At 35.9% G+C, this 14807-nt stretch overlaps 1 protein-coding gene and 1 non-coding gene across 3 annotated transcripts in view; both read left to right on the top strand.

The window, feature by feature from the left end:
- TMEM167A (transmembrane protein 167A) overlaps nt 1–13181 on the top strand; it is a 45017-nt gene extending 31836 nt beyond the window's left edge. Inside the window, exons 2-5 of one of the 2 annotated variants that reach the window (XM_006062620.3) lie at nt 506–615; nt 5247–5281; nt 7332–7382; nt 11830–13181. In XM_006062620.3, coding sequence (XP_006062682.1) covers nt 506–615; nt 5247–5281; nt 7332–7382; nt 11830–11900 — 267 coding nt within the window. In that variant the 3' untranslated portion in view covers nt 11901–13181. The remainder of the gene's footprint in view (nt 1–505; nt 616–5246; nt 5282–7331; nt 7383–11829) is intronic. The other variant, XM_006062621.3, reaches the window with a different exon arrangement.
- LOC112587186 lies at nt 2396–2530 on the top strand. Its single transcript, XR_003111711.1, has one exon. It is a non-coding gene; the product is annotated as a small nucleolar RNA U109 (small nucleolar RNA).
- Nucleotides 13182–14807: the final 1626 nt, after the last annotated feature.

Consider the following 14807-nt stretch of genomic DNA (forward strand, 5'->3'; position numbering starts at 1 on the left):
TGGCTTTGGTGAGCTGTTTTGGATTTGTAACATTTTTGATGGTATTTTTAAGTTCTTGAATTTAGAATTTTTGTTGCATCTTCTGAATTCCTTAGCCCAAAGAATGGAGAAGAAGGTATGGTCTCAAAATACCTTGTGATTTTGTTTTTAAGGCTTCCATGGTGGCTCAGATGGTAAAGCGTCTGCCTGCAATGCAGGAGACCCGGGTTCGATCCCTGGGTTGGGAAGATCCCCTGGAGAAGGAAATGGCAACCCACTCCAATACTCTTGCCTGGAAAATTCCATGGACAGAGGAGCCTAGTAGGCTACAGTCCAAGGGGTCGGAAAGAGTCGGACACGACTGAGCGACCTCACTTTCTTTCTGCTTTTAAACAGTGTTCTCAGACATGTCATTCTGTTTGCCTTTTTGAAGAAAAAAATGTGATTCTTAATATGGAATTGTCTGACTTTTTTTTTAACTATGCAGTTTATCTTGTGACATTAATTTTTCTTTTTCTCTTTTTAGTCTGCCATTTTCAATTTTCAGAGTCTGTTGACTGTAATCTTGCTGCTTATATGTACCTGTGCTTATATCCGATCCTTGGCACCCAGCCTCCTGGACAGAAATAAAACTGGGTATGTTACTAATAATGTTTAATCACCCAAGTTAGTTCTTAGAGATATTAAATGCCAACTATTAAAAGTCATTAAGTAATTTAATTTCTATATGTAATTTAGTGTGTATAACTAAATTATGTAAAAATAACTTTTTACATTGTTTTTCCTTGTTTTTAAAAAATCCAAATCTTTATATTCATAGATTCTTACCAAAAAGATAAATATCAGAAGTTATCTGAAGTGTGCTGGACTGAAAAAAAACAGTGTATTTTAAAAGATGAGATAGTTTTTCTTTCTGAAATTATAGCTACAGTTTAGTAGTTTCAGAGACAGGGTTTGGCCTTCGTTTTTATAGTAAAATCCATTATCTTATCTGGAAAGCATTAAACAGTTTATAAGCACTGTGTCCTCTACAGTACTAGTATAGACATCCCATCTCCACTCCAGGACTGCTCTAATCATATAGGCTCCCCAGCTGTATCATAAAGCAAACATCTTTGGAGAAATTTAGCTTTCTTAAAGCAATAATAAAAGTTAAGTTTTGGGCATGTCATATCCCTTTTAATTGTGTGTTAACACTCCTGCCAAAATTGAGCTTAATGTGATACTACATAGACTTAAAATTTCTAAGTGCCATGTTCCTCATACAGAAATACATGTTGAGTTCAACCAGAAGGACAATTATATTAAAAAAAAAACAAAAAACAGAGACCATATGGTGAAAACTGTCTAAACTTTCTTTGCCTTACAGATTAATTCTGTGAATAATTGTCTTAATCCTTTCATGGTAAGATCCTTAATCATCTTAAGAAATAATAGGATGAAATAGAACACTTCACATAGGAATAATTAATTATCTCCACCTTTTTTGTTTTTGATGGAAAGGAAAAGTTCTAATTAGGATACTATAAAGTCGGGCTCTGTTCTTCCACTAAAAAAATCTCCTACAAGAAGCAAGGTAGTAGATATTCAACTATGAGAGGAAATAATTATCTTCCCTTCAACTGCATTATATCTTTGGGGTCATAATTAACATTTATTCAAACATTCCATTATCTAAATCATTTGGCTTTTGTTACTATTTCTTTTTATTATGTAGGTTTGTTTGAACATCTATAAAGGCATAGAGAACCCCTACCCAGTTTTGAATAATGAAAATCTATAATCTTATTCCAATAAACTGATGATCTGCCTCTATTGTCCTAAGGCATTTTATTTAACCTACTGAAGGTGAAAACAGATGTTATTTGTCCATGGGTTTTTCTCACTTCCTTTGTAGAGATTATGTTCTTATCATTCCACCTTTTCTCTGAATTCTTATTGCACTAAGTCTTCAGTCCCTTTGTTGAAATTACATAATTTGTTGCTTAGTTGTACAAGAAGCCTTTCTACTCGGCCAAACAATTTGATTTCCTCCTTCCCTTTCTCTGTAATCCCCTGTGGGTTTCTCTGGTGGCTCAGCAGTGAAGAATCCACCTGTGCAGAAGGCACAAATTCAATTGCTGGGTTGGGAAGATCCCCTGGAAAAGGAAATGGCAACCCACTCCAGTATTCTGCCTGGGAAATTCCATGAACAGAGGAGCCTGGCAGGCTGCAGTCCATGGGGTCGTGAAGAGTCAGACCCAACTTAGCAACTACACAACAACAACAAAGCATATGGTAGAATGCAGTAAATGATCTCATCAATTGTTAGTTTAGATTTCTAATACATAATGTTTAATAAAGAATTTATTTCATTCATGAATAATCAGTGGTAGAACAGAGTATTTGTACATTTCTGGTGCTGTGACAAAGTAGGCTGCATGTGGAAATGTCTGCTTCTCATTCCTTTGGAAGCAGGAATACATCCACAACATGCTACATTAAAAAAGGAGTTCTCAGGGCTGCCAACCTTACAGTAGAGGTTGAGTAGTAGTATATTTCTCCTACATAAAACCAAAGAAATAGCATGCCTATTTTTACATTTTAAAGTATATATGATACAGTTAGCTGTTTGAAAGGTTTTTTGAAAAACTTTTTGTTTGCTTCTGACTGTGCTGGGTCTTCATTGCTTGCTACATGGGCTTTTCTCTATTTGCAGCAAGTGGGAGCTACTCTCTAGCTGTGGTGTGCAGGCATCTCATTACAGTGGCTTGTCTTGTGGAGGAGCATGGGCTCTGGGCCAGGCAAGCTTCAGTAGTTGCAGCTCGTGGGCTCAGTTCCTGTGGCTCATGGGCTTAGTTGCTCCTCAGCATGTGGGATCTTCCCAGATCAGGGGTCAAACCTGTGTCTCCTGCATTGCCAGGTAGATTCTTTACCACTGAGCCACAGTGGGAGCCCTAAAAACATTGTCTCTATACAAATGTTAAGCTCCTTTTATTTTGACTTGCACAAATGAAATAATTTATGTGGAAGACATTTTTACTGGTCCTTGTTCTTTTCTGTTAAAAATGTATATTTATGAAAGTCATAGTAAACTTTCCTTTATACTGAGTGTTCCATGCTTTAGTGAACCAATTAGATAAAATCGACCAATTAGATAAAATGAGTTCTTAATAACTTCACTGTTGAAAATAGCAACTTCATTTTTTGCTGCTTCGAATAGTATAGAACTTAAAAGCAGCAGAGAAGAGTTGCTATTTTGTCTACTTTCCTATTTTCATAGACTTTATAATTTTATCAGCATATATGCTTACTGGCTTATGTCTTTAAAAACTAAGCAGCATATTTGTATTGGTGTTTACCAGCTTAAGTTCCTTTTAGCATTTGGGATATCGTGTAAATGTCTAGGTAGGGAAATATGTGAAAAAGGCCAAAGCAGTACCAATTAATCTCTTATGTTGCCAAATTAGGAATTTTTTTCATTTAAGTAGCTTTTAATATGCTCTGTTATACCAATTTCCTACTGATGCTTTGATGCTAATTTCTAGACTATAAGACCTGAAAAGACCTTGACTGTGATGATAGGGTCTCAGACTGTTCTGAAGGGCCCTAAGCTTCCCATAGAGGAACTTCAAGTGTCGTACTTCTGAATACCTCAACCAGAGCAGCTTTGAGTCAATAATTCATTTTATAATCAATAGATTTTTAGAATCAAGTTTGCAGGACATTGCAGATCACTAACCAGTTGTCTTCCATTTTTTTGATGAAGTGTAAGCCAATGTTAGTGATACCTGGAGTTATTGTCCATACCTTTAGCCTATGTAATATTGAACACAGCACATGTTAGTCACTATTCTGAAGACTTCCTATGTAATAACTCATTTAACCCTTATAGAAACCCTATTAAAATGAGATAAAATAACCTGCTCACAGTTATGCAGCCAGTTAAGTAGAATTGAACTTAGGCACAATTTAGCCCTGATCCTTTGCTTTCAAGAGTATACATTTGTCCTTTTTATTCCTATAGTGAAGTTGTTTCACCTGTCAGAATTCCTATCCTTCACAATACTTATATTTTTGCCCATTTCATTTAATCTGAACTAAGGGACTTTTTGCTTTGATGTCAGGAAATTACTGTATACTTCAGAGGAGGAACATGTTTGGAACTTCATTGAGTCAGCATTTTTTTTTTAGTCTTAATCATTCCAATATAACGAATTGTTGCCAGCCATCTCTTTGGGCAAAGAAAATATAATTTCTCTCAAATATAAACATGATTTTCTTCCTATAACAATTCTAATTCACTGCAGTAATTTTAATGTTAATTTATCTTGATTTGTAACCATGTGTAATACTATTTATATTTCTGTTCTTTTGTCACATCAAAATAATTGTCTATAATATTTTTTTTAAATATCTCTATTAATTGAATGTCATTTTTTTAAGCTGGTATTTTTTAATATTTGCAAAATAAGTGATATATCCATATAATATGTATTTATATTTATTCATGGAACTGAAATAGAAATATTAGTCTAATTTTTATTATTTCCAGAATATTTTAAATATTTAATTTAAATATTTAAATATTAAATATAATATTTAAAAATTAAATATTAAATAATTAAATATTTATGTGTTTTAAATATATATTTTAAATTTTATATGAAATTATAGTTTCATATACAATATCCCTAACCTAGGGTTTTCTTATGTTGAGATATGTTATATTGAATATATTACATTGAAATATAGGCTCATATTTTTGTATTCCTCCTCATTTAATGTTATGGTCATGTAAATACTGTCATTGGAGTTCATGATTATAGATCATTCAGATATAGAACTATATTCAGTAAAAAGTTTTTTCGGTTACTGTCAAAATTTATCCAAAACCAACTGTGTCCATTTACTGTTTTTTCAAAATTAATGTTTATTTAAATCAGCATTATGAGTTTTTTGCTTTTGAAGGTAAAGCACTTGATGTTGACTGAATTAATCTTTTAATAGTAAGCTGTTGTGCAAATTTTTGCCATTCTTACATTAATTTACTTTGGGCCCAACCTGTGACATCACGTATGTTCCAATTTCTAATAGTTTCTGTGTACTGATGGTTGATAAGCTATTGTGTCCTACTTTTCTAAATAAGTAGTGGCTCAATATCAAATGAATTTCAGTTTAAAGCAATACATCAGCAGTTAAAATGCTAGTATGTAATAAATTACCTATATGATACTGAATAATTTGTCTTTCCCAGTAATCAGTAGCTACTTTTTTATTTTCTGCAGGTTGTTGGGTATATTTTGGAAGTGTGCCAGAATTGGTGAGTATCTGTCTATTATCTCTCTACTTTCTTATGCTGTAAACTGTTGGCCAGTTATAGTCAAACAAATCAAAATGTCAGTTTTTAAAGCGCAGACTTCCCAGTTGTGTACCTTTTTGCAGTACTTTATAGAGTTCCACATAACTCTTTTCTTGACACTATTTAAAATGGTTTCACACACACCTTCTAATATTCACTAATAGGGAGATGGAAAGCAGGTCAAAGGTCTCTGTAATTTAGACAGTAAACAGTATGCATTCCTGGTTTTGAGGCGATTACAGGCAAGTATGTATATGCACACATTGTATCAAGCATGCTGTTTGGTATAATGTGTACCATTTCAATAACGGAGGATGATTTTTGTATTTCATGAAAGGCTTGCTGAGCAACTATCTAATTGCCCTCTGGTAAGTCATAGACTCTTACTAGTTGCTTTTAGAAAACATGAACTATTTCATCTTTTGAATCCATGTATGTGATCATCCTTGAACTTTGTGTAAACGTGGATATCTTCTAACTTTTCATAATAAAGTTAGTAGCATCTTAAGTGTGTAAATGGTTAGATAACAATATATATTAATATTCATTGTCCCATAACATTATGTATAGTATTTAACACAATGCCCAGCACATACTAGATTCTCAAATAATTGGTAAGTAAATGAATTAAAATATACTTTATTCACCAGTAATTTTTTTTTTTTTTTTGAAGTGTAATTGATGCAAAATAGTGTGTAATAGGGCTCCTCAACCTCTGGGCCACAGACCAGTTCTGTAGTCTTATTGCTGGGTCATATTGTATGTTTGAATTGCTGGGTCATATTGTAGTTCTGTTTTTACTGAGAAACCTCTATCCTGTTTTCCATAGAGGATGCGTTAATTTACATTTCCACCAATAACCTCAGCAACATTTCTTGTGTCCCGTCTGATGATAGCCATTCTAACAGGTGTGAGATGACATCTCATTTTGGTTTTAATTTGCATTTCTGTGATGATTAATAGTGTTGGTCATCTTTTCATCTGCCTGTTGGTCATCTGTATGTCTTCTTTGAAAAACTTTCTCTCAGGCCTTCTGCCCAGGTTTAATTGGGTTGTTTTTTTTTGATGTTGAGTTGTATGAGCTGTTTATAGATTTTGGATATTAATCCCTTATCAGTCATGGCATTAGCAAATATTCTGTCTCATTCAATAGGTTGTCTTTTCATTTTGTTGATAGTTTCTTCTGCTGTGGAAAAGCTCTTAACATTAATTAGATCCAGTTAGTTTATTTTTGCTTTTGTTTCCTTTAGATAGATCCCCAAAAATATGATTTATGTCCAAGAGTATTCCACTCTATTTTCTTCTAGGAGTTTATGTTTTCCAGTCCTACATTTAGGTCCTTAATCCACTTTGAGATTATTTTTATATATAGTGTGAGGAACTAGCTGTTCTGATTTCATTTTTTTACGTGTAGCTGTCTAGCTTTCCCAGCACCACTGGTGGGGGTGGGGAGGGGTTCCTGACACAGTTTGGTACAGTGTCTAGGGTGTTCTGAAACTTGGCCTGCCAGTGGGCCAGACCATGTCCCAACTGGACCCAGGGCAGGGCCTGGCCTGCTGCGATGGGGGTTTAGGGGGCAGTCTGAGTCTGTAGGTTGCAGGATTGTCGCTAAATTTCTAACATTTAGTGTCTGCCCCCTGTCGGAGTGAGGCTGATCCAGAGGCTAGAGCAGGCTTCTCTGAGGACAGGGCTGGGCTCCATGGGTTTCTGGGGCTGGTGCTTGCCCACTGGTAAGTGGAATGGGGCACCGAACCCTCTGGTGGATAGGGCCATGTTCAGAGGCAGCTGTGGGCTCTTAAGGCAGCATGTCTGCTGATGGATGTGGCTCTGTCCTCACCAGATGGGTTGCTTAGCTTGAGGTGTCTCAGCACTCACCTGTAAGCTGTTGGGCAAGGACACAGTTGGGTCCTACCACTCATAAGCTAGAGGGAAGATTCTACAGTGGTGCCTGCCAGTGTCCATATGACAGAAGTAACTCAGAATGGCTCCCATCAGTGTCTGTGTCCCCCAGGTAAGATGCAGTCGCCTTCTGCTTCTCCAGGAGATTCTCCAAGGCCAGAAGGTAGGTCTGACCGAGGCTCCTATCAAGTCACTGCTTTGGCCCTGGGTGCCAAAACATGTGAAATTTTGTGGGTGTCCTTTAAGAGAAAGGACAAGAATAAACCTCATGCGTTTATGATCAATTAATCTACAACAGTGGAGGCAAGAATATACAGTGGAGAAAAAGTCTCTTCAATAAGTGATGCTGGAAAAACTTTACAGCCACAGGTAAAACAATGGAATTAGAACATTCTCTAACAACATACAAAAATAAACACATATTTAGGTCTTTAAGTATCTTAAGACTAGATACTGTGAAACTTCTAGAGGAAAATATAGGCAGAAGACTGTCTGACATAAATTGCACCGTATTATTTTGGATACAACTCCTAGAGTAAAGGAAACAAAAGCAAAAATAAACAAACAGGACCTAATCACACTTACATGCGTTTGCACAGCAAAGGACACCATAAACAAAATGAAAAGACAATCTATGGAATGGGAGAAAATACTTGCAAATGATGTGACCGACAAGGAAATTAATTTTCAAAATATACAAACAGCTTGTATAGTTAAATATTAAACAGATAACCCAGTCAAAAATTGGGCAGATCTAAATAGACATTTCTTCATAGAAGACATATGAATAGACACATGAAATGATGCTTAACATCACTAATTATTAGAGAAATGCAAATCAGAGCTACAATGAGGTATCACCTCACTCCTGGTCAGGATGGCCATCGTCAATGGCCACTGAATAATAGATGGTGGAGAGGGCGTGGAGAAAAAGGAAGCATCCTGCACTGTTGTTGTAAATTGGCACAGCCACTGTGGAGAACAGTATGGAGATCCCTTAAACAAAAAATGAGTTGCCATATGAGTCAGCAATCACATTCCTTGACATATATCCAGAGAAAACCATCATTTGAAAAGGAAAAGATATATGCATCCCAGTGTTCATTGCAGCTGTAGAATATCACTCAGCCATAAAAAAAAGAATGAAATAATGCCATTTGCAGCAACCTGAATGGACCTAGAGATTATCATACTAAGTGAAGTAAGTCAGGCAGAGAAGACAAATATGTTGTACCACTTACAAGTAGAATCTTGAATTTATTTACAAAAGAGAAATAGACCTGCAGACATTGAAAACAAAGGTGGGGAGATAAATTAGGAAATTGGGATTAACAAATACTATTACATACAAAATAGATAAATAACAAGTATCTACTATGGTGGCTCAGAAGGTAAAGAATCTGCTTGCAGTGCAGGAGACCTGGGTCGATCCCTGGGTTGGAAAGATCCCCTGGAGGAGGGCATGGCAACCCACTCCAGTATTGTTGACAGGAGAATCCCCATGGACAGAGGAGCCTGGCAGGCTACATTTCATGGGGTTGCAAAGAGTCGGACACGACTGAGCGACTAAGCACAGCACAGCACAGTATAGCACAAGGAACTATATTCACTATATTGTAATGTCTTTAATGGAAATAAATCTGAAAAAATATATAAATATATGTGTGTATGTATATATTTACATGTATGTGGATGTATAACTGAACACTTTGCTGTATACCTAAAACATTGTAAATCAGCTATTCAGTTAAAAAAAAATAAAGAACATTATGGACAGTTTGAGGGAATAGGGAACATCACTGGATTGGAGTCATCGGTTCAGTTCAGTCACTCAGTCGTGTCAGGCTCTCCAGCCCCATGACTGCTGCAGCACGCCAGGCCTCCCTGTCCATCACCAGCTCCCGGAGTTCACTCAGACTCATGTCCATTGAGTGGGTGATGCCATCCTACCATCTAACCCTTCTCCTCCTGCCTTCAGTCTTTCTCAGCATCAGGGTCTTTTCCAGTGAATCAGTTGTTTGCATCAGGTGGCCAAAGTATTGGAGTTTCAGCATCAGTCCTTCCAGTAAATATTCAGGATTAGAGTCATACGAACATTAGAATTATTGGCTTATGGTGAATAAAATGTTAAGGCATTTTAAATCCATTTTTTATGTAATAAATTAGAAAACATTGTACAACTCCCTTAGTAACTAATCCAGGTGACTTTGTTCACAATTGTTGCTCGGAAGTGTAGGTAAAGATTTCAGACATCTAGTTTATAGCTTTCTTAATGATATCCTGTTAGTATTGTCTATTTTTATGTCTAATTATAAACTATGCCTTTTCTTTTTTTGCTTGCCCATGTATTTCCATTTTCCTCTCTTGACTGCATGAATATCATAGGTTAAATAGTTCAGTTATTCACATATTGCTAATTATGTGAAAACCATTAGCTTTTCATTTTGGCAAAGGGTTTTAGAAAATGTTGGTACTGATATGCAGCTTTCTCAACCACATGTTCCTCTCTTATCTTGACACAGAATATATCCCCAAAGAAAGGATGCAGTTTTAATGGGAAAAGGCCCAGCCAGATCATCCTATCATGTTACACATCACATTACAGCAACTGTTTCACATTCACTTATAGAGACCTAAGACCAGACAAGAAGTAACATTCTTACCCTAGTTCAACTAAAGATGTTTAGCTCTACCACATGGCAGTCTCTTTTAAGAAAATTAAAAACAGGAAAATGAAACCCATATGTAAATCATAGTATTCTAAGTTGGAGGATGAGGAAGAGAAGAACTTCCTCAAAATTTAATTTTTAGCAGATGGCAAATTTAGGACAGTATTAATTTCTTCTTTTAGTATTTAAGAAGGCTGTATTTGACAATAAGGGTATCTAGACTTTCACTTTTCACTTTCATGCATTGGAGAAAGAAATGGCAACCCACTCCAGTGTTCTCGCCTGGAGAATCCCAGGGACGGGGGAGCCTGGTGAGCTGCCGTCTATGGGGTCACACACAGTCAGACATGACTGAAGTGACTTAGCAGCAGCAGCCCTATGGAAATAGGGACAGGCTTCCTTATGAGATCTACCTGAAATTTTGGTCTGATTGATTTTTGTTCTTGTTTTGTTGGATAACTTGAGGTTTTTTACTCTGAAACAATCAGCATTGCTAAAAAACAAGGAACACCACTATTTTCTAATTTCTTTTTTTTTTTCCAGTTGAAACTGTATTTTCTCACTTTCTGAATTTTCGTTTAGTTGGAACACAGTTCATTAAATGTCTGTGGATAGAACACTCTGAAAAACACCAAATGTTTATTTTATTTGCATGTGTGTAAAATGTGTCATATGAATATTGCCATTGAATAGATACAAAGATAAAAACTTACCAGTTGTATCCCTATGATCTCAGTGAGGGAGCTGAGTGATCAAGATTCACATTTTCCAGAAATAATTAACTAACCTTGCTAAGTGAATTAAGGAACTTAGTTACTAGAAAAGAAATTATTTTAAACACCATAGAAAAACACAGGGGAGGGGAGTATAAACCATCTCTGTAAAGGAAAGTGAAAGTGAAGCCGCTCAGTCCTGTCTGACTCTTTGCGACCCCATGGACTGTAGCCTACCAAGGCTCCTCCATCCATGGGATTTTCCAGGCAAGAGTACTGGAGTGGGGTGCCATTGCCTTCTCCAGGGGATCTTCCCAACTCAGGGATCGAACCCTGGTCTCCTGCATTGCAGACAAGACACTTTAACTTCTGAGCCACCAGGGAAACCCTTCTATAAAGGAACCAGGTACACACTCAGAATTTTTCCTAGAAGTAGCACGTCCTCACTCTTTCTCCTTCCTTCCTTCTTCCTTTCGTGTGTGCCCTCAAAGCAGCACAAAAATGCCTGGTGCCTTGTATGTACAGTCTTGCAATTATTGAAGAAACAGGAATGAACAAGATAGGTTTGAGTTAGTTCACAGTCACAGGATCTCTGCAAGACAATCGCACAAGCCAACTCCAGATCTACTTATGCAAAGGAAAGTCTCCAGCTGTAAACAGACACTCCTTAAACACATGTGAAAACTGACTAATTCAGAAGTGATTGTTCTATGTCTCTAACCCAGAGTAATTATACTATAAAAAATTTGATACGAAATCCATCTCAGAAATAGTTTAGGTTTCTCTAATGTGTTTTTTTTTTTTTTTAAACATTCTATGTGATGTTGATTTTTTAAAATGCAGTTTTGTTGAATACTTGTTTATTTTCATTCAGGAATGCTATTTTTCCCCCCTTATAAGTTTTTTGAGATAATTTCTCTTGGCTCTTTATCCTACATTCTTTGTTACATTTTTCAATACGTAGGTTTATGCAGTGACACTAAAATGGCGAATCCAGTGTTTTCTAAAGACATGACAAAGAGGTAGTCTTAGATCAGTATCGTTTAGTTCATTCTGGTGTGTACTTACTTTTATGTTGCATGTAGTTCATTTTGCCCCTGCCCCTAAGTGTATGGACTTCATAGGCAAGAATCTTATCTTGGTTTGTACGTGCCTGTCCTCTGTAGTAATAACCTTATGTTCGCCACTCAGTTAACATGAACATATTTCACTGCCTCTTTTCCACCAGGAGAACGGAAGAGTCCGTATGTTGCAGTGTGCTGTATCGTGATGGCCTTCAGCATCCTTTTCATACAGTAGCTTGGGAAAATGCCAGAATTCTTCAGTCGCCATCAGATTTAAATATGACAAAAAAGGACTGATCTGCTGAAAATAGTGGAAAGAATGGTTAACCCTTTTATCTCTGAACATTGAATGAGCTACACTTGCAGCTGCTGCTCTCTATTTTTGTTATTGGACCAATGTTCTATATAAATAATTAGGCTGTAACATTTAATACTCAGAGTTGAAATGTGTCTGTAACAATCAACCTCAGTACTGTCGCTACAATATTACATTCTGCATATGTCATTCTGTTGTGCTAGATACCAGTTTTTAGTGAGGTATCTTTAAGGCACATAGTAGAAAACAAAATTGGTAAATTATCCAAGTTCCTTTCACTGTGATTTGGAAATGATAAATCTTTATAGAATGAGACCTTTTTTTCGGACTAGCTTTTTTATTGGAAAAAAAAAGGTTCAATTTGTGTTGGTAAGGATTGCATTCATATTTAATAATGCTGGCTTTTCCTCTGGCCATACCATTTTGAGCATTAACCAGAGTACCTCTACTCTTAGCAATCTGTAGTTTATTACAGGTGTTTAAACTATTTAAAACAAGCCTATGTAGTTAGTTCTTAAGGAGGAAGATAGATGTGACTTAAGAGAAAATGTTAAGACTATTGAGAAAATGCTCCTATTTAACATAAAATAATTCAGAATACCTGACTGGTGTTATTATCTCTGAAACCTCTGGTTAAGTATGGATAAATGTCTTAAGCAAAAATTTGACCAGCTGTCCTTCTCCAAATAAGACTACATGCTTAGAGTAAAAAGAGCTAAACAGAACAATTACAGAATGATAATCTTGGATGTGTTTTTCATTCTTTTTAGTGTTAGGTCTGTACATTTTTAATTACCCCAAAATACAAACTGTGTTTTTGTTTATTTAATACATTGCCCTCAATCTAGTTTATGTTTTCTATATCAACTTGAACTGGAATCTTGTGTAACTTAGTAAGTGATGATAAACAGCTTTCAAATCTACTTACCATATGCCATGACATAAATGTCTTTGAGTTTTGTTGATAAAGGAAAACCTTCAGTAATTTTCATCCAGGCAACAGGAATTTTGGAAATGCGAATTACAGATTTTGTAGTAGAGCAATTATTACACATTTATGGTTAACATTTAAGGTTCAACCAAAATTCAGTTAAAATTTCAAAACTAAGCAGAGCTTCTTAGCTAAAAATTGCCTGTTAACAGTTTTAATTAGATACTGTTGTCAGCTATTAATTGCCATAAAGATAAGACTAAACCTTTTTTGTTTTGTTGTTGTTGTTGTTGTTGTTGTTTTTAAGAAAAAACTGTTTGGAATTATTATAAAATGAGCCTGCTAGTAGCTCTTTCTGCAGAAACAAAGTATGGAACTAAAAGTCACTGATTTTTATGACTACTTTAAGGTGCTTAGTAAGAATTCTAGGAAACATCTAAGAAAATCTTGTTACATGTTGCTGGTTTTTTTTTTTTTTCTTTTTTTGCAAAAGATGAAAGCTTCTGTAGATGGGATGATATCTCAGTATCTTCTTTATTGTACATTTCTGGCTTATCTATAGCTGATTTAAATGGTATATAGTGCCCTAGACAGGTAATCAGGTTATGATCATTGCTCCTACCTACACTGTCTCTTGGGCTTTTGCATTAGGTCAAGGATTTTCAGGGTATTCCCCAAAATAGAACTCTTATCAGCATACAAAGAGTAAGTAACCTTCCTGGGTCTAGTTTCTGAGTGACCATCTGTTGTCCAACTCTGCTGCCAGCTGGATTTTCCTAAAGCTATGTCAACTAACTTTTTTTAGTTCTTTACTAACACAAATCTAATATGAAGAGGGCAAGAATATTCTAGGTAATCAGTTCTAGGATATCATCTCTTTAAGTTGGCATTTCAGAGGAGGTAAGTGGAAGTAGAAGTAGAAATAATTTCTTTGGAAAATTTATGGCAACATATAAGCTTTTTTTTTTTTTTTTTTTTACTGTGTATAGGTGCTGAACAAAGTGGGAAACAGCTTATTTCTGACTCCATTCTGACTTTTTGAAACATAAGATCTTTGGGAGGTGGGGAAAAAACACAGGATTCTGTGGGGGAAAAAAGTCAGTCAGCATATTCTCTTTTTTCCAAGAGTTACCATTACCACTGAATCCTGTTGTCTAACCTAAAGGGCAGAGTAGATAGTTAAGTAGTCCACAGAATATTCAAATACTCCTTTTGTGGTCTTAGCAGGTTGCAGAAGAGGATTAAGGATCAATTTAAACATCAGAGGTTCTGTCTTTATCACACAGTCTTGGTGCAAGACCGGATGGGATGATGGGCGCTAAAGTCCACAGTTTACTAGATTTGAATACTCTCCCTAATCTCCTTCCTAGCTCCAGAATCTTGATTCCAGCTTGCTTGGAATTTTTGTGTTGATGTTTAGTTCCTGATTGGCTTCAGCTGTACCAATGGCAGGAGCGTGTCTTCTTTCCAGGCAGTCATAAAAAGATGATCGGTCAAAAGAACACATAGTCTGTTGAATTCCATCTGTGGCTTAAAAAAGTTTAGATACAAGTCCAGTATCCTGTTAATGCTTATGCTGCTATGCCAGGCACTACTATCCTAAATGTTCTTTGCATCATCAAATTCAAAAATAGCCCTTTTATGCTGGGAAAAGTAATAGTATGTAATTTGTAACAGACACCATAATCTTAGTAAAATGCAGATCGATCTAGTCCTAACCTAGGACAAAATAGAGGTTTGAATGAAATAACTTCTCTAAGTTCACAAAGTCAAAAATGAACAGATCGCTGGCTAGTTTTGTGAAAAAACTTAGCACTTGTAAATAGAATATTTATATTTCAACATTTTTAAGAGGCATTACTAGAATGCCTTCGGTCTATTATTAGTGAAGATAG

The sequence above is a fragment of the Bubalus bubalis genome, chromosome 9, assembly GCF_019923935.1.
Source record: "Bubalus bubalis isolate 160015118507 breed Murrah chromosome 9, NDDB_SH_1, whole genome shotgun sequence".
NCBI classification, from domain to species: Eukaryota; Metazoa; Chordata; class Mammalia; order Artiodactyla; family Bovidae; genus Bubalus; species Bubalus bubalis.